Raw genomic sequence first — 24,815 nt, 5'->3', positions numbered from 1 at the left:
AGAAACTGTCAGGGAGTTTCTGGACAGGCCCTAGTCGCGGAGCAATGCGGATCCTAGAAACACGTTCCCACACGTTCATGTTGCTCTGAACTCCAGAGGGAAGCGAGATCCCTAGTTTGGACGGAGAACTTGTCTTTTCGAGGAAGATTTTCTGGCGCGGAGCCCAGAACTCGGGTCTCCGGCTTGGGATAACTAGTGGCCCATGGGCGCACTCTGGCCCCAGACCCCACCAGTCCCGGGTTCTCGGCGGGAGGAGCGCGCGCGTGGGGCTGGAAGCCTCGGCCGCGGAGTTTTCGGTTTCCCCTTTTCCTTCTCAAGCCTCTCCCACTTCCTTTTCCCACCGGTCCCCTCCCACCCGCTCAGTCCCGGTCCGGGGGGACGCGCCTCCCGCAGGGTCCCGTCCGCCTTCCCCCGGGACCAGAAGGAGGCGAATTCCTGCGGGTCCCAGGAGTGCCAAGAGTGAGGCGCAAGACGGGAAATTGCAAAAGTCCTCGCCCCTCTGCCCTCCCCCGCGCCTTTCCCGTAACTCCCGCCCCTCGGCGCTCGCCCCGCAGCTGATTCATAGACCGGGTGCGGGGGTGTCCCAGCACGTCCGTCCCGCGTCCACTCCGGCGTCCGCACTGGCGCCCCCGGCGCCTCTGAGGACTCGGCCCGGCTCGCGGAGCCCGTTGCCCGCGGGGTGAGTACCCCCAATCCGCCCACTCAGCTCCGCTCCGCGCCCCCACATAGAGCTCAGCTCCCGGGCCGCGCGCCCCGCCTCCCCCCGTGACTTGTTCGAAGGGCGAACCCCGCGCGGTGCTGGGAAGAATCCCACATCTCTGTAGCCCTTCCCGCTGGACGTGCTACTGCACGGTCTCCTGGCTCTGTGCTCCGCGCTGCCGGCTTGAGCTTCAACCTTTGCGCTAATGGTGCTCCAAGGGGTCTGAGTCTCTGGTGCGTCTACCGGGCAGGTAACACTAAAAAAAGACGGTGTCCTTAGTGCAGATTGCCAGGTCACCACATTTCCCAGCCTGGTTTTGAGTTCACCTCCCATCGCCTCTTTCAAAAGTGGTAAGGAAATGTTTGAGTTAAAATTCCCTTTTGCCTCTCTTCTAACATAACTTGTGGAGTTAATTTCTGTCCCCGGCTCCTCCTGACCTTACCTCCCACCTGACAGTGCCCTATCTCTGGGAATCCGTGTCTCTCACTAGGTCTCTGTTGAGATAGACAAATGGGAAGCAGGGCGGTCACTCACTCACGTACAGGTAGAGAAAGGAAATCCCAGGGACTGAGGTGGTGGCAGGGGCAGGCAGTAATTTACCTCTTCTCCAGCCACGTTAATGGAAGCAGTACCTTATTTATAGACTAGGAACCTTAGGTGTAGGGTCAGTAACTTGTGAGGGTGCTGATATCAGAACCCAGGTCTCAGAAGCCAGAGCTCTTCACCAACACTTTGTTTCTCTTCTTGATAGTTCTCCTGCCATTCATCCACCCACCCCACCATCCATCCATCCATCCATCCATCCATCCATCCATCCATCCATCCATTCTCCTGTTGCATGGCACGCACAATACTAGAAACTGCCGAGAACTTCCACTTGGTACCCGACCTGCCTTGAACAACTTGTGGAAAACTTTGAGAACAAGCTTATTACCGATTCAGGAGGACTAAAGGTGAGCGTAGACTTAGGCAGGGGAAAGATGGACTTGAATGTGATAACTAATTTGAACTAGGAGGAACTCTGGTGGAGAAAAGTACTCCCCAGTCTAAACTGACTTTGGAACTTGAGTCAAGTTACTTTTCACCTACTGGTTTTAGTTTCTTTGTTGGCTAAATAAATAATGGTTCATTCTGTAGACCAGGTATTATTTTAAATATGCGTTTTACATGTGTTTGCTCATTTAAACTTCACCAGTAAATAAATAAGGTATTAATATTATTATCCTCATTTTATCAATGAGGAAAATGAAAACCAGAGAGGTTGAGTAACTGGATTATGGCCACACAACTAGCAGGTGACAGTGTCAGGATTGGCTTTGGAGTTTTCTCAAAACCACTATGCTGCCCCTCAAACTCTAGAAGTTTTTGGGGTGGGCCTGAGGTGTTTGGTTTTTTGTTTGTTTGTTTGTTTTTGTTTTTGTTTAGTATCCTGCTTTGTCTCTGTTCTGTACTACTTTAAAGTATATTCCAAGACACTGAAGGTTGAAATCCTCAAACAGTGGCCAGGAATTCCCAAACTGAGCTGTGTCTGAGAATCATTCCTGAAAATTTGCAATCACTGCTACTTATTCAGAATCTTCAGGGGATGCACAGTTGAATATCTCGGGCAGTATTTCAGTACTGCTAGAATGCCTCCAGGGGCAGAAAGCTTACCACCTAGCATTTCATTGTTGGACAGGGCTTATTCTCAGTAGCCATTTGTCTCCTTGGAACTACAACCTGGCCCCTGTTCTGCCTCCTGTTGTCTGAGCTTTTTAGATTAAAAGCAGCTTTGAGACAACAGAGCTGGTGCTGGGTGTCCAGCAGGGACTTGAGCCTCTGGGGGAGAATGCTTGAGCTCTGGGTCACCTTTCCTCTTCACTTGCCCTTATCTGGATAGAAACATCTACAGCAGAATACAGAGGGGGCAGGTCTCTGTAACCCTTTGTCCTGAGAAAGGAACCAAGTCAGGAAAACTATTGTGGTTTTCAAAGAGGAACCAGTGATATTGTATTTGACAAGAGGAAGGAGCATGTTTTCCTTGTGGGAACTGGGTTGGGGCGGGTGTTGGCTCTAGTAGAAAGACTCCTGGTGAATTTCATCTCGATCACTTACAATAACAGGGAGCCTTGGCCTCCTTTCCCTGGGAGAGGAAGTCTTTCTTAGTTTTAAAATAATATGTGAAATGGAAAAAAAATAGGGTATTGCAAGAGAAAGCCTCTCTAAGGAAGGCAAGCTTCCTCAGAGCTACAGAAGGAGAGTTTCTTTTCCAAGGGTTTTGTCCTTGGCTTCACCTCTTCCACCCCTCCTCATTTTCGTTCTACTGGTTTCTCAGCATCTGCTCTAGATTGTATTTGGTTTGTATGTTTGTAAAGTAACACAAGAATGACAATATATTCTCAAACAATGTGGAAGTATATGCAATGATGTCTAGGCATATCATCATCATCATCATCATCATCATCATCATCATCATCATCTAGGGCTACCTGGCTCCACTTGGAAGAGCAGAGGTTAAGTTTGTCAGTCTAAGATCTTTTTCCTTTCTAAAGACTTGCAGAATGTGGATAAATACACACACGTTTTAGTTTGTTTAAGCATGCAAATTTACTATTCTTAGTGTACGGCTTCCTTTTTCACTTTCCAACTCTTAATAGAGCTTTCCAAATCTATATATTATCTCTTTGGTTAATGGCTCCATGTACTTCAAAGAAGAAATACTATATAATTTACCCATCCCCTTTATCAATGCACATATGTGTTCTTTAAAATAATTCAGCATTATTGACTGCTTTAGGGAAGATTGTGCATCTGTCTTTGGGCTCTAGTGTTAGTACTTTATGGACTAGAATCCCAGGAGAGCTTTAATTAATTAATTAATTAATGTTCTTTTTAGATATACATGACCCTAGAGTGTATTTTGACATACATACAAAATACAATTAGAGTATAATGTATTCTAATTAGGACCCCATTCTTGTGGTTGTACATGATGTGGAATTAGACTGGTCATGAGAGCTTTTCTTGAGCCCATATTTCTACTTGGCAAACACAATCCTTCAAATTTCGCCTCCTCCTGTTGTACTAATTTAAACTCAGCACATGATAATCTGTTACCCCTCATCCCTTCTAACACCAGCTGTTATCTTTTCTTTTTTATTTTTAAATCTGGTAAGAGAATGGAATCCAATACAGTACTTTAATTTGCATTTTGCTAATTATTACTATGATTTGATTATCTGTATATATTTATGGATCACTTATGAACTATAAATTAACTGTTCATGTCCTTTGACAGTTTCTATTGAGTTGGGTTTTCCTCATCCCTATTTATTGCCCAAACTCTGTACCTATCTGTTTATTAACTGCGTCTCTTGTAGATGCAAATATTTTTTGTAGCATAATGATCTCTTTTATCATTTTTTTACTATGGCCAACTACATATAATATTTAACATCTTAACAATTTTAAGGATATAGTTCAGTGCTGTTAAATATATTCACATTGTTGTTCACCATCCCACCATCTATCTCTAGAACACTTTTTAGCTAGCATAACTGAAATTCTGAACCCACTAAATAGTAACTCACCATTTCTCTCTTTCCCTAACCCTTGGTAAACTCCACTCTACTTTTATATAAATGAAATAGTTATTCATCCTTTCATGATTACTTCACTTAATATCATGTCCTCCAACTTCATGTCCATAGCAAGTGCCAGAAATTTTTTTTCATTTTTAAGGCTGATTTCTATTCCATCATATGTATCTTTCACATTTTGCTTATTAATTAATACTATTTTTGTCTTTAACTATCTTTGTTGCACAGAAATTTTAAACACAGGAATCTCTTGATTTATGTGCTTTGTCTCACTTAGGAAAGTCTTTTTCACTTAAAAATTAAATTATCTTATTTTCTTGTAATATCTTTATTTTTTAGTTTTTACATTAGAATCTTTAAGACATCAGATTTTTTAAATAAAATGAAAGGTAAGAATGTAATTTATTTTTTCTTTAAGTTTTAGACAGTCAATCCAACACCATTTTCTTTAATAGTCCATCTTTTAACTCATTTGATTGTATTATAAAATAAATTCCTGTGTATACAATGATCTGTTTCAGGACTCTATTCTGTTTCTCATATCAATATCACCCTGCTAATACTAGAGCTTTAATAATGTTTTTATGTCTAATAGTATAAATTTCACACAATCTTTAAGTGGTTCTCATACATGTTCTTTGTTATATAAACTTTATAGCTAGTTTGTCAAGTTTAATAAATTTCTCGTGGACTTCCTTGGAATTTTGTTGAGTTCATAATCATTAGCAGTCTTTTCTTCCTTATTGCTCATTTTAATATAACTCTAGGCATTGAGGAAGCGATGCCTTACAGTAAAGGGTTGGGCTTTGGTAAACGACTCACCTGGCTTCAAGTTCTGTCTTCACAGTAGATCAACTGTGTCAACATGGACAAGTTACTGTTCACCTGTTTTACCCTTGATTCCCTCATTTATGTATGGGGATAATAAAAGAATCTCTTCCATGGGACAGTTGTGAAGATTCAACAAATAATGCCTATAAGTAGCTTAGGGAAGTACCAGCTAGAGAATTAATCTCTGCTACATGCTAGCTGTGATCATTTATTTTTTTATTTTTGTATCCTTTTATTTATTTTTATATCATTCTCTGTCATTTTTGGAGAATTGTTGAGAGTAGGAACTAGCCAATTATTTATTGTTAGTATCCTAGGAGAAAAAATATGTAATAAATCTCCAATGTAGTAGTGCTTCTCAAATTTCAGTGTGCACATGAATCACTTGGAGACCTTGCATGAATGAAAAATTTTTTTGTTCAATAAGTCTGAAATGTGGCCTGGGAGGTTGCATTCTCGCAAGCTACCAGATGATATCAAAGCTACTTGTCCTTTGTCCACAATTTGTGTGTATAGTCTTTTACTACCATTTAAAATTATGCTGCTGGTGACAGTATTTCCTATTTGTAACACATGTGATTACTAGGACTTAGAAATTGCTTTCTCTAAATACCCTGTACTAAAGAACTAAGTTATACTTGTTTTCCTTTCTTCTTTGTCTTTTTCTCCCTCCTTTCCTTCTTTCAGTCCTTTTTAAAATAATAGCATTTAATGAAAGCACTAAATTATAATACCTAGTTCTATTCTTAGATATGAAATAATTAAGACATTTGACTATCTTTTTAAATATTTTCTTTAGTTGTTAATTTAGTTGTCAAGCCTTTATCTTTATTTATTTATTTATGTGCGGTGCTGAGACTCAAACCCAGGGCCTCACACATGCTAGGCAAGTGCGCTACCACTGAGCCACAACCCCAGCCCCTGACTATCTTGATTATTTGAAAATGTCGATTAAGATGAAAAAAGTCATATAACATATATCCAATCTGAGTATAAAACCTAAAGTCATGGAAAGAAAAGCCACAATTGCAAGTGGTTTTGCAAACGGAAAAATTTAAGTAAGTTGTACAGAACACTTGGAAAAATGTAAACCAGAAAGAGTACTTGGCAAACACAGAATGAAGTTCCACTATTTGTATGGGCACCAACTTTTTGAGAAGTAAATCAACAGAAACTGCTTGTGAGTAAACTTTTCCACTATTGTTGTCTTGGTCACCTCTCTTTACTTCCAATCTTCCTATTACTTTCATAGGAAAGTATTACACACACACACACACACACACACACACACACACACACCAATTTAAAGAATGCTTTGTGTTACAGAATCACATAATTTGAAAGAGCTATTTGTAATTTCCCTCATCCTGCCTGACTGCCCTTTCCTATCTCAGCTCTATGTTTATAACTATGAGTAAATGTGTATGTGTTTGGGGGCCCGTTGGGATCCCTCAGGTAGAGGACAGGAAGATAGAAATAGGTACACAGAGATGTATTGAGGGAAGCACTTGCGAGGGAGGGAGGGAGGGAGGAAAAGGATGCAAGTATGGGCAGAGGGAGCCTCCAGACCAGTGTGGGTCTGAGACCTGGGAAAGTGGCCCAGGAGATGGAAGGTGGGAAGGAGTTGCTTCCGGCTGTGGTATAGTTCTAGGAGAGTTGTGGCCAAGCAAGGCGCAGAGCCTGAACAGAGTTGCCCATTGAAGGATCTGAGTCTTGTGATCCCTGGCTGGGAGCAGCATAAGGGTGTGAGTGTGTGGAGGGTGGCTATCAGCTGTGCCCTTGTGAGTCCATACTCCAGCGAGGAGGTTCTTCTGGAGCCAGCTCTGAGGCCAGCTGCATAGTTGCCACACTTCGATTCCAGAGATGTTCCTGTGCACACACTATTCTGCAAATTGCCTTTTTACTTTATTTTGGGACATTCTTCCATGCCCACATGGATTTAGTTCATTCTTTTCAAAAATTGCATCATTTTCCTTTGTAGAAAAGTACCATTATTATATTTTCCTTTTCCAGTTCCTTTTGAGAGACTTTTGCACTGTTTTTATTTTTTCTCTTAAATATACACAAAGTTTTGGTGTTATCAGTGACTTCATGATAGCTATACATATATACACATATGTATCTATACTATCTGTAGGACAAAATTCCAGTGACAGAATTATTTCTGAATCAGAAGGAAATGCACACTAAAATTTTCATAAATATGTTCATATAGACCTCTATAAAGTTGTCCTCTTTGTTCACTAATGAATGAACATGCTTATTTCTCAAAACTCTTGCCAACGAGAGGCATTAATATTTTTTAGCTTAGCCAGATGGATACTACATAGACATTCATATTTATACAGACACACAATTGCTGTTTTAACTTTCATTTCTTTCTTAGTGATCTTGCCTTGTTTTTCACTGTTCTTTTGGATATTGTATTTTCTTCTTTTCACCAAATACATAATCATGTATTTTACAGAGTTGTTCCCCCCGCTTTTTTTTTTTTTTACTTATCTTAAGAGCTCTTTGTATATTAGGGATAGTAGCTCTTTTCTAAATATAGAGAAGTTATCATTTCCAGTTATAGCACTGAAATTTTTAAATGTTTATGTAATCAGCATAGTGCTCTTTATCTTTATGCTTCTGAGTTTCATGTCATGTCTGCCAGATTATAAAAGTGTTCATCCATGTTTTATTCTAGTACCTTTAATATTTTTATTTCTTGCATGTATATCTTTATCTGGAATTTAACTTGCTGAAGAGAGTGAAGCAACAGCAATACTGGTTTAAATTGACATTAACTGGATATTGAACGTGGAGGGTCTCTTAATGTTATCTAATCCTCATGCCCATACTGTGAAGTAGGTTCTTTTATTCTCATTTACAGAAAATAAAATTTAAATCCTAGAGAAGTTAAATAACATGGATTCAGGAATACATATATTAAGTGCCAGAGTTTTTTGACCCTAGTTTTTGACCCTAGTTAGCATGACCCATGTACTTAACTATTACACCTTCATTTCTTCCATAAATGTCCAGGTTATTGTTCCCATGTCATTTGGGAGAATAATATATCTTTCTCAAATTATTTGAAATATCACCTTTAGCATATACTAAATTCCTACATATTTGTTTCATCAAGACTGCTCCTTAGATTTGGATTTTCTGTTTCTTTATTCGGCTTCAGTCACCACTTAGAGGCTCAGCTTTAAACCTAGCTGATGTCACAAATTCCAGAAATCTTTAACTCAACATTGTTTTAAAAGAAATCATTTGTGGGGGCTGGGGTTATGGCTCAGTTGTAGAGCACTTGCTTCACATGTGTGAGGCACTGGGTTCAATTCTCAGCACTACATATAAATAATGAATAAAATAAAGTCCATCAACAACTAAAAAATGTTTTTTTAAAAAATCAGTTGTGTATGAGGTAACTCAATCCCATAAATCAGGATATACTTTATAAACCTGGTAGAAACATTTAGCATTTATCCACTGGATGGGTTCAAGGTGGAGAGGGGAGAAGCACTTGAACTCTGTGGGTAGAAGTCCGGTGGTGGAACTTGGAAGAGGAAGGAATTGGAGTGAAACTTTGTAGCTAATCAAACCTGTTGTAATGATGGAGGCCACTTCAAAGGGATTCCCTGGTACAAATGTAGTGCTATTTTAAAATAAATGAAGGTAACTGAATGTGAGAATGATAGGGAACCGCCAAGATGTGGCAAGCAGCTCTTTGTACAGAGCTCTTGTTATGGATTCCAAGAAAAATTGGAAAAATTCTTAATATGATTTTGGTTTTTAACAATTTGTTGAGGTTTTTTCCATGGCCTACAATATGATCTCCCCTGGAGAGTGTTCAGTGTGCCGTGGAGCAAAGAGAACTCTTTCACATGTGCACACACCCAGGCACGTGCCCTCCATGAACAGTTTCTTTTTTAAAATAGCATTTGCATGTGACGTCATCAGGTCACCCAGCCAGTTTTGAAGAATTTGGCAACACACCCAAGTTCTTGGGAAGCAACTGACTGTTAATCACACTGCACCACATGGGGATTATTTGTGATGGGGCAATGCCCCAGGATTAAATGTCTCAGTTGTGGCAGAACAAGAAGTGCTGGTGAGGAAGGGCAGACTCACACTCTCTTTAAAAGTTTTAGTCACTTGGAGAATTTACACCGAGGGACATTCATGGGCATCTTCCCTGAGAACAAGATTTGGCAAAGAGACAAGATTTGAGTAGGAAGTTCTACAAAAAAGAATAGGCTGCATTTCTTATCTTTCCTTCCTGTTTTGCCTCCCCGACCCCAGAAAAGGAATGTCTGTGAAATACTATGAATTAAGCAATATTTGGCAAGAGGAGAAGTGGAGAGGCCTGAAAAGCAATCTGTTTTCATGTCAATAGGGTTGAAACCATGCAAGAGAGAAGATGAGAAAATGGAAATCAATTTGCATTCATTTTCTAGCTATTTCCTGGTTGGCACCTGTGTTCTGAGACTGACAGATGGTGGGGCAGAAGATCCAGGCCTGTCCACCACTGGCTCATCATCTTTTGGGGAACGATGGAGAGCTGAGAAACAGAGAGAGACAAAGATTTAGGGAAGGGACCAAGTAGCACCACTGAGGCAGGAAATCGTTTGGACTTATTTCTGAAATCTGCTGCTTCTCACTTCCCTGACTTGGTTTGTTTCACTGGAAACTGGAAGTGGTGGTGCTCTCACTGATAGTTGCAGAAGGAGCAAGCCTACTGGATGGATGAGAGGGCTGGGTGGCCTTTTCTGTGTTAGCCGCAGGGCTGTGGAGGAAAACCAGCCAGAGTTTGGTGTGCCCTGAGCAGCAATGAGAACAGGAGATGGTGGACAGCAGCCAGCGGCATCTGGCAGCCCCACAGGTTGGTACTTGCCCACCAGCCCATTCAAACACACAGCCCTCATCCTTAAAAAAAAAAAAAAAAAACAAACAACAAACAAAAAACAATTATGATTATTTTAATTTTTGCAGTGCTGAGGATAGAACCCAAGGCCTCACATGTGCTGGGCAGGAGCTCTACCATTGAGTCACAGCCCCAGCCATAAACCCTCATCCTTGAGTGTGCAGAAAAGCCTGGCTTAAGCCTAGATTTTTATTTTGATGGACATGGTGTGTGGGTAGGTGTGTGCGCCCACGAGTGCGTGGGTTAGTGTGAGTTGTGGAGAGGCCCAGAGTATTGGTTTGAACTTTTTTTCTCTGTTTATCCCATCTTGATAATCTAGTCTTGTGGCTTTAAAAACAATACTTACGCCCCAAGGGTACCTGAATTATACCCTGGCCAGGAACTCTTCAGGGTATATATCAGACTGGCTACTGATATATGCTGTCTTCCCTTGGCGATAAGAAAATCATGTCATAAATTGAGTTCTCACTGTAGACCACCCAGCCTGTTCCTCCCACAGCCTTTTGCCTCTACACCAATGGTGATTCCTTTCTTCAAGGGCTCGGGCTGAAATACTTAGAGCCATTCATGGTGTCTCATTGCTCGCCACCTCATGTCTTGTCAGCTCTGTCCTTGAACCTCTTCCAAATCCCACAACCCCCACTGACCCCACCCAGCCCAGGCTCTCCCGTTCTCACCAGGACTCTATCTGTGACCACCCAGCTTCTCTTCTTCCTTCCACTCTTACCCCTTCTCTCTCCTCTTTTCAGGATTTTCTTCTGTGTCAGCCCAGGTTACACTTCTGCTGAAAATCCTGCAGTGGTTCCCTTGTTCCTGAGTTAAAGCCCAAGGTGTGCCCATGCTGAGCCTGCCCCCTCTCCTCTCTACTTGCCCTAGCCACGCTGACTCTGAGCTGTTCTTTGAATCTGTCACGCACTGTCCCACCTTGGGGTCTCTGCACAGTTGCTTCATCACCTGCCGGTTTTCACTGCATGTATTCAGGGTCCCATGTGGACGCTGGTGGCACACTGAGAACAGGATGGCTTGAGCAGGATTTACTATAAACTATTTACAGTTGGGCTGTTCCCTAACTTGGAAGCAACTGGTTGGAGCCATTAGTGTCTCACATAGCCTCAGCCCCTGGGCTATCCGGACACCTGTCCCTGTGGTAATTCCAAAAGAGGGCTTCATGGTATCTCTAGGATGTTCTTCCAGTTGTCACCTCCACATTCTGCAAGTTTTGAGGGACTCGATGGATCTTGCCAGGTTTTCAGAGAGCAGCTAGGACTCGTATTCCTGCTACCTGTGGTCCTTAGGTGCTCTGGGGCCTGAAACACGAAAAATGGCAGTTGACCAGTCAAATTGTTGGAAATAATACAGTTTTCCTGGTTATCTGCAGGGCACACATTCCAGGACTCCTAGGGATACCCCTGAACCAGTGATAGTACCAAACTCTGCATCTTCAGTGTTTTCATATACTGTGTATACATATCTGTTATTGCAGGGTGACTAGCACCCCACCAGGGTTAAGTTCCTTCTCAGAAGATGTGAACCGCCTGAGAAATGAAAAGTCTGAAATAATTAGTAAGAAATAGAGACAGAGCCAGAAATCAGATAGAAAGGGGAGCTCCTGATAGGTCCTCCAGTCCTGATAGGAGTTGGAAATGGACAACTTAAAAATGGCCCTGATTCTTTATTTAAGGGGGAGTAAGTACATCAAAGGCAGGGGTAAGGTTTCAGTGGGAGGAGTCTTGGCTTGGTGCTTGCTTGGTGCTTGCTTCTCTGCGTGGCAGAGGCCTTGCAGTAAACAGGTTGATTGGCATTTTGGCAAGCCACATCCATCTCCAAGAAGCTGTGTGGCTCCAGAAGGTCACCCCATCTCCCTTGCTGTGTTGAACTTGCGATGGAGCTAGGTCAGAAGCCAAATGAACCAAGTGTTCTGCTGGGATTTCCCCATACCAGACTTTCCTGCCTAATGGCTTCAACAGTGTTTTAGTTCAGTTCACAGTTCACATGGGTGGCCTCTGGTAACCCATGAGAAACTTTAATTTGTATATTAAAACTTGTAAGACATTGACACCAGCAATAATGGAACAGAACAACTGTAACACAAACCATAATCAAAGGTAAAGAATAGAGTTACCTTAGATTAGGTATAGAGGGAAGTGAAGGGAGGGGAGGGGAGGAGACATGGGCATAGGAAGGATAGTACAATGAAACAGATATCATTACTGTATGTATACATGTGACTACATGACCAATGTGATTCTACAACATGTACACTCAGAAAAATGAGAAATTATATCCCATCTATGTATGATATATCAAAGTGCATAAATGCATTCTACTGTCATGTATAACTAATTAAAACATATAAAAATTTTTAAAAGGTATTTAAAACATAAATTATTTATTTCTGGGATTTTCCCTTTCATGTCTTCATACCGTGGTTGACTGTGGGTGACTAAAACTCAGGGATGAGAAACTGCACATAAGGGGGACTACTGTGGGCACTTTGCTCATGGACAGTGTCCACTGCATCACAGGTGCCACCTGCCCAGTGCATGTCAGGATGGATGATAGAGAGAGCAGGGAATGTGAGTGGCTGCTGCAGGCAGCCTGGGATTCACAGCCCAATGGGTATGAGAGAGAGTGGGCATGGTGCCATGGACAAGACTACCCCGAAGATTCCTAGACTCTCCTGTGACACCCAAACCACAGTCATCCATGAATACTCATATTACGCAGGTCTTACATGACAACTTTTATTCATTAATATCTGCTTACCTTTAAATGGTAGGTGGCTTCTGAATTGTACTGTTGAGCACTTCTGCTCCTATAACTGGTTTAATTTTTGTGACATGTGAGTATTTTATTTAATGGGGAAAGTTCAAGCTTTGGGAAATATTTAAAATAATACTTTCATAAAGAGAACATCTGGCAATGTGCACCTCACCCTCTGAATCATTTGCTTTTAAAAGCATGAGCTGCGATTTCCTCCCACGGTGGCCCCTGTGCTCCTCAGATGGTGTGTATGTGAGGAGGATGGGACAGAGGGATAGGAGAGAGGTGGAAATGAACTGCTCAATGGGTTCCAGGTTCTTTACTCTGAGCATTTACCTTTGCTTTCCCCTTGATTTTGAGCAGAAATTATGTCCTCCTGAATTGATCTGGACTCTGACTTTGATATTTGTTTATACCAGGAACTATTCAAAATTTTAAGTAGAGATTTGGGGGAGGTACGAATTGATGTGTTTGCCAAAATTAAAAGGTAGCAGGAGGTAGTGCTAAAGGAACATGAGCAAGCCCTGTGCTTTACAGGTCTTTGCTACTGTGTCAGATGGACTCACCCCTAAGAGGTTTGATCACTTTGGGGTAATTTATTGGTGTGGTTTACCCTATTTCCTGCCTTTATTTTTTTTGCATTTATCTCTAAAATACTAATTTAAAAAAAGAGAGAGTGTGGGCAGTGAAAATTGATGCTCTAGCTTACTGTGTTTCTAGCTTTTGATGAAATCCAGGTGGCTGGACAGAGGTAAAAATTGGATTACAATGATTTGTTTCATGCTGCTCTGCTGAGTCAGTTTGCAGAAGAAAAGTGAAATTTAATGCTTCCCCTGACTAATACATTTATTATAAAATTAAGACCAGATTAGCCTTTTTGAGGTCATCCAGGCTCACTCTTCATGCCCTCAGATTGTCCTGTGATCAAAGTGCCTGATGAATCAGTGAAGCTCAGTGGCCTGTAATTTACAGCCCTCTTCTAAGGCAGGAAGAACCGGAAATTATGTTGAACAATGAAACACTGACTGTCTCCTGATAGAATGTGCTAACTTTTCTTGGGTTGAATTTTAACAAGGGGGAATAGGGAAGAATGGAAATGCTCCTCTACAGAAAAATAATTTAAATTCAGCTCCTTTGAAATTGTGGTATTTGTTCTCTTCCTAATCAGAGGCTGTTTTTCATATTTAACTCCTGTTTTTCTTCTTTACCCTTCTTTTAAAAATTATTTATTGGTATTTTTAAAAATGTATTGGCTATTTTTAGTTATACAAAACATTAGGATTCGTTTTGACACAATTATAATAAAGAAACATGGTATATAATTTGTTCCAATTCAGTCTCTGAGACTTCTCCTTTCCCTCCTGTCTTCCCCACTCCTGTTCCCTTCCCTTGAGTCTACTGATCTTTCTGCTATTTACTTAGAGTGTGTTTTTAAAATTAGTGCCTTGTGGATATGCATAAAGGTGAGATTCACTGTGGTATAGTCATATATGCACATAGGAAAGTTAGGTCAGATTCATTCCACTGTATCCAAAAATCTAAAATCAGCATACTACAATAATGCAGCCACATCAATGTTTACAGCAGCACAATTCACAATAGTCAAGCTATGTAACCAGTTGAGGTGTCCTTCAACAAATGATAGATAAAGAAAATGTTTGTACACACACACACACACACACACAGTGGAGTATTACTCACCATAAGAAGGATGAATCATGGCATTTGCTGATAAATGGATAGAATTGGAAACCATCATGCTAAGAGAAATAAGCCAGACCTAGGACATCAAAGGTTGAATGCTTTATCCTTTTTATCAACCTTTGCTTGTTTTGAGTGAATTAAAGAAACTGACTGATCAGTTATCCATTGCCACTAAGCCTCACACAACATTAAGTTTTCATGGCTGTTACACCTGGGGTCACTGGCTCTGGGCTGGGGCTGACCAGCTTCAGGCTGTGTAGGCTGGCCTCAGCTGGAGCAACTGAGAGGACTCTGCTCCACTCCCTTCATCGCTCATTCTCCTGGCTTCATTAGGGCACAGAAATGCTCTCTTCATGTCAAAGGTAGAAACACAGAGCAAGCAGAAACACACCAGGGCTCTGGAGGCCCAGCCTCCTAAGAGGCACACTATCAATTGTGCCTTATTCACAGGCAAAAAAAAAAAAGAAAAGTTTAATGAGATGGGGGCATGTGTGTTCTTCCTCTGTTGAGGGGGCTCCAACGTCATCTGACAAGAAATGAGGATCCAAGGTGGGGGAAAAATGGGAGCCTTTAATGACACCATCTACCACGATGGGCTCTAAGAGACCTCTTGTTGTTAAAGTAAATAAAATCTCCCTTCTTGGTAATTTATCTTTTTCAGGATACCTGGACCTATGGCTCTCTTTGCCATCTTTCAGAAAACATTCCTCTTGTCATTGCTGTCCTGGAGAACTTACCAGAGTGAAGGTAAGAAGTGGAAAGAACAGTAAGGAAACAGGTCACTTAGAAAAGATGAGGTCACTGGTGTTTTGGAGAAAAGCAGTTTTCCCCCCACCTTTAGGAATTACCTGCAGATGATATGTAGTTCACAAGAAGTGATGTGTCAGTATCTCAAAGCAACAGTTGCCTTGGTCTTCCTTCCTCTTCCTGTGGCTCATTGCAATGCCTTAATCCTAACTTCCTGATCAATGCCTTGGTCACTAGCACAGTTGTGACCAGACCCAATCTGGGTGAAGTTCATGATCAATGTATTTACCAAGGCCATTGCCAAAGTAGTTCCTTCTCACCTTACTGGGCACGGAAATGGAGTGTGCCAGACCAGTACTGGTTTCTGAGTCAGAACATGCTGTGGTCCTTCAGCCATATTTATTCAGAAGCTGTCAGCTTTGTAAAATATAGGTGAAAGCAACAAAATTTCATGAATCAAAGGAACCCAGTCAAATCTCTGCAAGATATTAAACTTCATGCTGAAAAGCTGTTTATAGATAAAGAAATAAAATTTGTCCATTTACTACTTGCCAATAGAGGGTATTTTGAGATAAATCGATTTTGTAAATCAGGTCAAGAAAAATTCAACACTTCTCAAAAGTTTACGGACTTTGAACTTGTTTAAAAGGAGATCGACTTGAGAGAGTTTCTGTTGGTTCCTAAATTTCCATTGCCTTCATCCCTATTTTCCGAGACTTTACATTTCCTCTTCCTCTGTTTATTCTGTGCTGGCTTTGTAACAGAGAGTACAGCTCTCTCCTCTTAGGAATCACCCACCCAATTCCTGTCCGTGGATCCTGGAAAATGATACTTCTAAGGAATGTGCACAGAATTTCTCATCATTTCTTAAAACTTCCAAATAAAAAGCTGTTTGGGAAAAGGAGATTTTGTTCTGATAATAAATAGCTCCGTTCTCTGCCTGATGTGCTTCAGATCTCATTTGTTTTCAGTCCACGACACAAGGGGAGATACTACTTCTTATGACTTCTTAAAAATAATTATCTGTTGATTTCTCCTGTGATCTGGGCTATGAGGTGGCAAGAGGATTTCTCATTTGGAGCACCTTGACCTCTCTCTCGAGAGCAGGCTGAGATTTGCCAACTGAGTGGGGAGCCTGCCCAGTGAGAATGCTTTGTCCTCCGTGCACCTGATTCTGAGACAGTCCCACCACCCCAACTCCAGGCTTTCCAGGCCACCCCCGCCATCAGCCCCAGGTTTTTGGCACAGCTTTTTTCTCTAGAGAAGTCTCACTACCTGATTCACTATTCACTATTGACGCTGGGCCTTCGGCTCAGACCCTCTGCTCTCAGAGCAGGCCCTGCTGCCCACTCTTCCAGCTTCTTTTGTTAGATCAGTCCTGCATTTCCCTGTATTCCTACTGGTCAGGCTTCGCTTCTACTGCCTGCTCGTCTGCCAAGCAGGACTTCTTTGGTCAGCTGGTCTGGTCTTTGTCCTCACCTGTATGGTTTGGATTTCTTGTTTTGATTTCTGCGACATTTGCCCAAGCACCTACTAAACCTTCACTCAAATGAGTGGGGTTCCCACTCAACCATCCAGGTGCAGGTCTGAGAATCTCCTTCAGATAACCTGGCCAAGCTACCCGCAGTGAGACAGCACAAAGACTCTCTTCAGTTAAGCCTGGGCACATGTTTCCATCCACCAGAGGTTATGACTGCAGCATTTTGGTGTATTTTCCTCCACTTCTGTGTCTATATTCCGTAGAGATGCACATATGTAGTTTATAAAATAAAAGTTACATATATTAACATGTTTGTATATATATATGTGTGTACACACACACACACACACACACACACACACACATATACATATATATCTTGGGGGTGTTTTGGTTAGTTACACAATGAATACAGCTTGGGTGAGTGCTTCACTTTGATACTAAATTGCCATCTAGAAATAACACCCTACTTCAGTGCTACATGGCATCCCACCTTGTGAATGGACTGCAGCTTCTTTCCTCAAGCAGTTCCAGGCCAGCCAGGGAAACAGTGGGAAAGCAGGAGGAGAATCAAGTCCAGGTCTGATTCACAAGTCTGGCTCCATTCCAGTGTGATGCAATGGGAGCCGGAGCTGGGAACCAGGAGCCCTGGGTCTGGCCTGGTGTTTGACCTTGGCAAAGTCACTTCCTGATTTTTAACCTCACCTCCCTCATCTGAAGAACCAATAGGATTGGATTTAATAATTTTTATGGTTCTTTTAGCTCTCAGACTTTACCTGGCATTTTATTGCTTTTGACCAAATTATTTCCGATTGACGCTACCGAACAACCCGAGTACTGCTGGTTGCCTAATTTAAATTATGAAGCTTTCCGTATGTCAAAAGCAACATGTCAGAATTTTCTAGAGCCTTTGGAAATAAAGTCTGTAATGGTAATTGACCCACTCATTCTGCAACCAATCACAGAATGTCTATACTGGTATGGTATTAGTCTCTGTTTTCCTGAGCTGAGTAAGTCTTAGTCACACCCTAATTTATGTCATAGCCTACTGAAGACAAACACAGAGGGTAGCCTATGATGACATGCTGTTATCAGTGCTCCAAACAAGGGGTGTGAAAAACCATGGCACAATGATGTATTCTGAAGTACCATTATAAAAGAGCAAACCTGGTGTTTTAAAACAATATTTATTTTCAAATATAACATATTATGTGATTATTAAACTAATACATATTTCCAAAGAACATTTGCCAAAACATTTGAAGAAATGTGCAAAGAAGAAAATTAAAATCACTCAACCTCATCATTTAGAAATAATGACTGTTAACATTTTAGTTTTACTTTCCTTTGTAAGTTAAAAAATAACTTATCTATTTTTTAAAAAAAATTCAAGATGGGGTGCCTAATCCAATTTTTTTAGAAGTATGTTTGTATTAGTCCATTTCTGTTGATAAAAGAAAATACCTGAGACTGGGTACTTTTTTAAGAAAAGAGGTTTAATTAGTTTACAGTTTGGAAGCTAAAAAGTCCAAGATCAGGAAGACCCATGATGTAGGTGTGGAGAGAGAGAGATTATATAGTATGACAGAAAACCAAAGAGATTCAGGGAAAAGGCTCACACCTTCTCCCACAAGGCCACACCTCTTCAAGGTTTCACCACTTCTTAACATTACCAACCTGGATATCAAGCTTTCAATACAAGACCCTTTGCTGGACATCCTCAAACCATAGCAGTATGGAAAAGTTTGAGAAAAACATGATTTAAACTTGGTGACAGAGTGAGAATGGAGTTGGTGGGATTATAGGGAAGGGGCTCAACTCCTATAGTATTTCAACATTTTATCATGATTATGTGTATTTAACATTTTTGAGGTTATATTCATATAACATAAAATTAACCATTTAATAATTAAAGTGAGTAAATTATTGACATTTAATATATTCACAATATTATATAAACATAACATTTAGTTTCAACACAAATCCGTTGCCTCAAAAGGAAACCCTATGAAACAGTTACTGATTCCTCTCTCCCCAGCCTTTGGAAACTACCAGTCTTCTTTCTTCTCTACGGATTTACATATTTTGGATATTGCATATAAGTTGAATCATACAATCTGAAACCTTTTGTGACTGGCTTCCTACACTTAGCATGTTTTTTGAATTTCATCTAATTTGTAGCATTATTCATTTTCCTTCCTATGGATGAGAGTCCTTTGTATGGACATGATCCAGTTTATTCATTCATCCATCCACTGATGCACCTTTGATTTATTTCTACCTTTTGGCTGTTATTAATGATGCTACTACAAACATCCACAGGCAAGTATTTGTTTGAATCCCTACTTTTAATTCTTTGGAATATAGTCCTAAGATTGGAATTGCTGAATCATACTATAATTCTCTTTTAATTTTCTGAAGAGCTGGCAAATATTTCCCATAATGATGAGCCATTTTACATTCCCATCAGCAATGTACAAGGGTTGCAAGTTTCTCCATATTTTCTGCCAACAATTGTTATTTCCACTTTCTTCTTCTTCTTCAAACCATTCTGTGGGTGTGAAATGGTATTTCCCTGTGGTTTTGATTTACCTTGCCTTCATGACTAATGATGTTGAGCATATTTTCATGAGCTTGTTGGCAATTTGTATATCTTCTTTGGAGAACTGACCATTCATGTCTTATGCCCACTTTTAAACTGAGTTCTTAATCTTTTTGTTGCTGATTTCTAAGGGTTGTTTATATTATGTAGATGCTAGAACCTAAGCAAATATGTTATTTGCAATTATTTTCTCCCATGTGTAAGTCACCCCTTTACTTTCTTGATAATGCCCTTTGATGCACATTTTTTTTTAATTTTAAGGTAGGTCAATTTGTATGCTTTTCTTCTGTTGTTCGTGCTTTTAATATCACATCTAGGACTCACTGCCAAATCCAAGATTGTGGAGTCCACCTTGAGCACTCCCACCCTCCCCATCTCCTCACCTTTACAAAATGTCCCAAGGGATGGGTTACTTTCTGTGAAAGTAGCTGTTGATGACTAATGTCCTTCGTTTTATGGTTATTCTTCTTAATTTTACTTCCCTAGAATCTCTTGTCTGGAGTTTTCTCCCACATTCTGATGGTAATTCCTTGTCTGGATCTGAAGCTTTGTGCCAAGTGGACCAGTCAATGAAGGAGCTTCCTTCTTGTCTCAGCTCCTCAGCTTATCTGGCTCCATCCAGAGCCCCATCCTGTCGTCTGTTTCCTGAGTGTGGGAGTGTGGCAGGACATTGGTGGAGCCATGAAGTATCCCTCTCAGACATTCCAAACCATGAGACCTTTGATTGGACAAATTTTCCTGTCTTGACTGTTGGGGGACAGTAGAGCAAAGGGCAGCACAGGTGCAGCATTAAACTGATCACGGTTTAAATTCCATATAAATTTTTTGAAGTTGTTTAACCTCATGGAGCTTCAGTTTTCTTAGTATTGTCAGCTGGGTGCAGGGGCACATGCCAGTAATCAGAGTGACTTGGGAGGCTGAGGCAAGAGGATCTCAAGTTCAAGGCCAGCCTGCATGACTTAGCAAAACCCTGTCTCAAAAATAAATAAATAAATAAAAAGTGCTGGAGGTGTAATTCAGCAGTAGAGCCCTCCTGGGTTCAATTACCAGTACCTCAAAACAAAAACAAAATTTAAAAAAAGTTCCTGCCTTACAGTTTTACAGTATTACATGAGACCACATAATATAAAGCAGTAGCGTTGTGCCTGGCAAATAGTACATGTTCAATTGTGTTATTATGTTTCCTTTCCAGTTTTTTTAAAAAAAAAGCATATCACAAAAATTTGGGGACTCTCTTCAGTATTGGAGATAGTGTCCATTTTTGTTGTACAAAGAGACACTCTCCTCAGTTTTTTTTTTAAGGGAGCAGATGCTGAGAATTAAACTCAGAGCCTTCCTCATGCTGAGCACATATTCAACCACTGAGCTATCCCCTCCCCAGTCCCTCTCTTGCCTTTTAAACTACATGCCAGAGCGTTTCATTTCACTAGAGCAAATTCTTAAGGTTCTAGAAAAATGAATGCCTAGCAGGTGGTACCTGTTATACCATCGGTGATCAGACACCAGCTGATTTTGTCAAGTCTTTATCTTTTCAATTCCTTCCCACCATTCCCAGCTTACCTCAGATCCTTTCAGTCCAACGATTGAAATAGTTGAACCAGCAACACACAATTCTTTTCAAATCTATATGGCATGCCCTCCTCCTGAGTGGAAAGCCATGTTTTGCTGCTCTAAGAATGAGCAGCAACTTAACTCACTCAGGGCTCATCTTTTCTCTGCTACCAGAGTGGTCACTGCCAGTGGTGCCAATAATGGTTTAAAGACAGTCAGTTTGAGAACTATTGGGCCGCTTCCCAAGGTTAATGACCTCCACAAATCTGTTCAAATTTGAATTTTTTTTTAATTCTATGCTGGGGATCAAACCCAGGGCCTCACAAATAGTAGGCAAGCACTATACCACTAGGTTATATCCCCAAGCCTGAATTTCCTATTTTTTTACAAACTCTATCATACCACCAACTACCCTAAACTATAGTGTCTAATCTTTCATGTGAATTTGTCTTTTCTTTCCACCGAAGTTCTTCCTGCAAGCTAGGAACCTTATCATAAGTATTTTGTTTCATACCAAGTGCCTCATATACTGCTGGTCTCATCCAAAGAGTTCAGTAAATTCTTTCTAGAGGGCTTTTAAATTCAATACACCAAAATGCAAGGGTCCATGTCTAGAGATAGGCTATGCATCCACTTTATAGCTTTTTTGTAAACATTTTAATTCTGGAAATATGAAGTTTATAGCAACATATTCTCTTTCTTTATTTAGCCCTGTTATGAATTTCAAACCAATTATATTGTCCAATTTAGATTCTCTTGTTTTGTCTGTTTATTAGTTTATTAACTTGCTGTGTACAGCTAAGCAAGTTATTTCATTCATCGAAATCTTAATTTCTTCCTCTGCTAAGTGGTTTCTAAATTTCTTCCCAACTTTTCAAGGTACCTGATTCTAGGTTGCCCAAGTGAGGAATATTTTTCTAGACCAAACAATGGTGATATGGAACAGTTTAACTATCTATGATTATTCACCATGCTGCTATTAAATGTCATTTTGTACCTTTCTTTGTACTTTCAGTCTTGGCTGAATATTTATCATTGACTCCTGAATCACTTAAAGTCTTCCCCAATTCTGCATGTCAGTGTTTGCAGTTACAATGGAATGTCCACGGAATTCCTTATCATCAGGAATTGAAAATGGTATTTCAGATGGAGATCAGTAGAATTAGACCATCCAATGTCATCTGGGTGGTAAGTATTTTTCTTGGGGGCTCAATATTTTTAATATCCTTCCATGATTTATCTTTATAACATCTACAAAGTCTGCAAACACATTAACAGCTCCAAACAGTTTTTCTAAACAGTTGCATTTCTGTGTTTTTGGTTCAGAGAATATCCAGGACAAAGTAACAATGGCCACTTTGGTTTGATGGGATGTTTTATAAAAACAGATTGTTTTCCCAGTTCTGTTCTTTCCCATAAGAAGGCTATTAGGCCCATTCTTGTGAGTACTAGATTCCTAAGATCCATGAAGATCATTCATCTTTCTTCCCTTTTTTCTTCTTTGTCCACCACAGATTTTCATGAATGTTTTATTTTGGTAACATTTTTCTTGCCAGTGTGGCTTCCTGTCACTTTCGTTGCTTATACCATGTTGAAATGCAAAGAAAAGTAAGTAACAGTGCTTCATGTTCGAGCCAGCAAAGAGGTTCTCTATGGGCCCAGTTGGAAAATAACTTAGTGTTTTTTGTCTCCTTCCCTGTGGGTTTTCTACCAAAAAATTAAGTTAAGAAAATCTTAATTTCACTCCTTTTCTCTTTGGATTATTTGGAGTAGATTTTCACTCAACGTGGTTCAAATTAGGGTCATGTCTGTTGTGCCTGACACTTCTAGTGCTTTGGGACACACTACCATTTCTGCTCTGGGAAACCTTAATAACAGAAGGGTCTGCTATTATCATGGAAGGTTTAAGGACAGTGGGATGTTCTCTTGTTGAAGGAACCTGAGATTTTCCCTGGAAGCACAAGACTGCTTGGGACCTTCCTTAGCCCAGTAGAGGTCCACCTTCTCTCAGGCAGAGGAAACCTTGGGTGCAGGGATCCAGGATGTTAGTTCCTTTAGTAAAGCCCAGAGGTTACCATGTTCCAAGGCTTCAGCTGCTTTCTTTCTCCATTGTTGTATTTGACATCCAAGCAAGTAGCCTGTGATAAGTAAAATCCACATAGGACTCATACCAGGTCTATAACCGACCACTCCAAAGTCAATTTCCTCCAATGGGAGTTGTTTAGTGTGCTGATTTTAAACAGTGGTAATGCTGCGTAGCTGTCCACTTCCACCATCAGCTCGCCTTCCCACCACTCCCCTCACATTCAAGTCTGTTTTTTTTTTTTTTTTTGTGGTTTTAATGCATAAACTGGTTGTTGATTTGGACTGGAAAAACATTGAACAAGGGTCTTATTTAGGCTAAGAATGGTCCAAGAAAAAGAAATGTGGGGGGAGTCCTGGAGGGATTTTAAAAAACTATCCCTTATTGCTGTTAACAATAATAACATTGACCCTGAAGCAAGTGTATCTTATGCTGTACTTTTCTAAAGGACAGTTCCTATCTGTTGTCATGTCAGTTGCAGTGTTGGCCGACCGGATCCCCCCTTTTCCCCCACAGCAGTTTTTCATGTCTGTTTTCACATTAGATCCATGCAGTAGTCTCTTTGCAAGGTAGAGCAGCTTGTGGAACCAACTTCTCTAACTTATTAGGATTCAAGATCTTTAAGACAAGATTTTCCTTGTCTGTTGTGTTGTTCTCACAACACCCAGCCCAGCCTGATGACCACAGAGGAGAAAGTCACAGTCCAGAGAGATTTGCTGTGTTCCTCAAGGTGACAGAGACAGGGTGGTGTCATCATGTGTCTACCCAACAGGGGGCACAGCCACATCCCCGGGCCATCAGTGGATAACAGAATAACAGATGTTGCCATGAGAAGCCTTTGTCTGACTCTCTCATGCCTCAAGTTGAGGTAAGACATAGGATTCTTCCCCAGTTACAGAAGAGGAAGAAAGCCAACCAAGCCAGAGAGGCTGCTTCCATATGGACAGTATTCTCCTCCCCTTAGGGCAGATTCCACAACACAGGCCTGACAGAGCACCCTCACTCATGCTGAGAGGAGCACTGTTTCAGATTACTGTGTTCCCAAATGAGACAGAAGAAAGGCATCTTGATCCAGGTGCCTAGAGCAGGACCAGGGCCACCTCCTGGACAGTGCTGGCCATGCAGAGCCCTGCTGGCAGACTCACTACATCACCCTGCCCTGGGCCAATGTTCTGCCCTTCCCTTCCAGCCAGTTGCCATGTGATTTTGTCAACAGCAGGAATAGGCAGAGTGACAGACAGCTTAAGCTTGGAAGGAGGCCCAGAGTGTGAGTCAGGGATAGAGCGCATGCTTCAGCAATGAATCAGGGACCTCAGTGAGACTTCTGTGTCAATGTGTGTCTACCCATTACTAATGGCACCCAGTGCCAAATTAAACTTGCCCCTTCAATGAATAAAAGTGGCCCAAAGGCAGTTCATTATACCCAGTCTGCCCAGTTGTCCAGTCTGGTCTTGAACTTGTGATCCTCCTGCCTCAGCCTCCCAAGTCACTGGGAATTCACACATGCATCACCACATCCAGCCATCATATTTTTTACAAATCACTGCATTGGAGCTGGGGATATAGGTCAGTGGTGGAATGCTTGCCTGGCATGTGTTTGATTCTCAGAACTGTGTTTGATTCCCAGCACTGCATATAAATAAATCAAATAAAGGTTCATTGACAATTAAAAAAAAATCACTGAATTTCTGTATCCAAGGATTGTTTTATCCTTTACTTACAAGTCTGTAAAGACCACAAAGCACAAGTTGAGATGACAAACAATCCACACAAAGTCTCTTGGAGAAACACAACACTGCAAATTAATGATGTAACTAAATCACTCATTACACAGTATTTATAAACTCTGGGTCCAGGTAGA

At 41.0% G+C, this 24,815-nt stretch overlaps 1 protein-coding gene across 3 annotated transcripts in view; it reads left to right on the top strand.

Annotated features, from left to right (window-relative positions):
- The first annotated feature begins 548 nt into the window (after positions 1–548).
- Positions 549–24,815, top strand: part of Osmr (oncostatin M receptor) — a 63,353-nt gene continuing 39,086 nt past the window's right edge. For 2 of the 3 annotated variants that reach the window (XR_007347460.1, XM_015496346.2), the window contains exons 1-3: positions 549–679; positions 15,153–15,238; positions 21,887–22,059. Coding sequence is in view for 2 of the 3 variants with exons in the window: in XM_015496346.2 (XP_015351832.1) it covers positions 15,166–15,238; positions 21,887–22,059 (246 nt within the window). In the remaining variant the exon portion in view is untranslated. Of the gene's footprint in view, positions 680–8,864; positions 9,983–15,152; positions 15,239–21,886; positions 22,060–24,815 lie in introns of those variants that run through there. The other variant, XM_048802874.1, reaches the window with a different exon arrangement.

This window comes from Marmota marmota, unplaced genomic scaffold, assembly GCF_001458135.2.
Source record: "Marmota marmota marmota unplaced genomic scaffold, marMar, whole genome shotgun sequence".
Classification (NCBI taxonomy): Eukaryota; Metazoa; Chordata; class Mammalia; order Rodentia; family Sciuridae; genus Marmota; species Marmota marmota.
The sequence above is the reverse complement of the archived record's forward strand: the minus strand, read 5'-3'. Positions and strand labels throughout refer to the sequence as shown.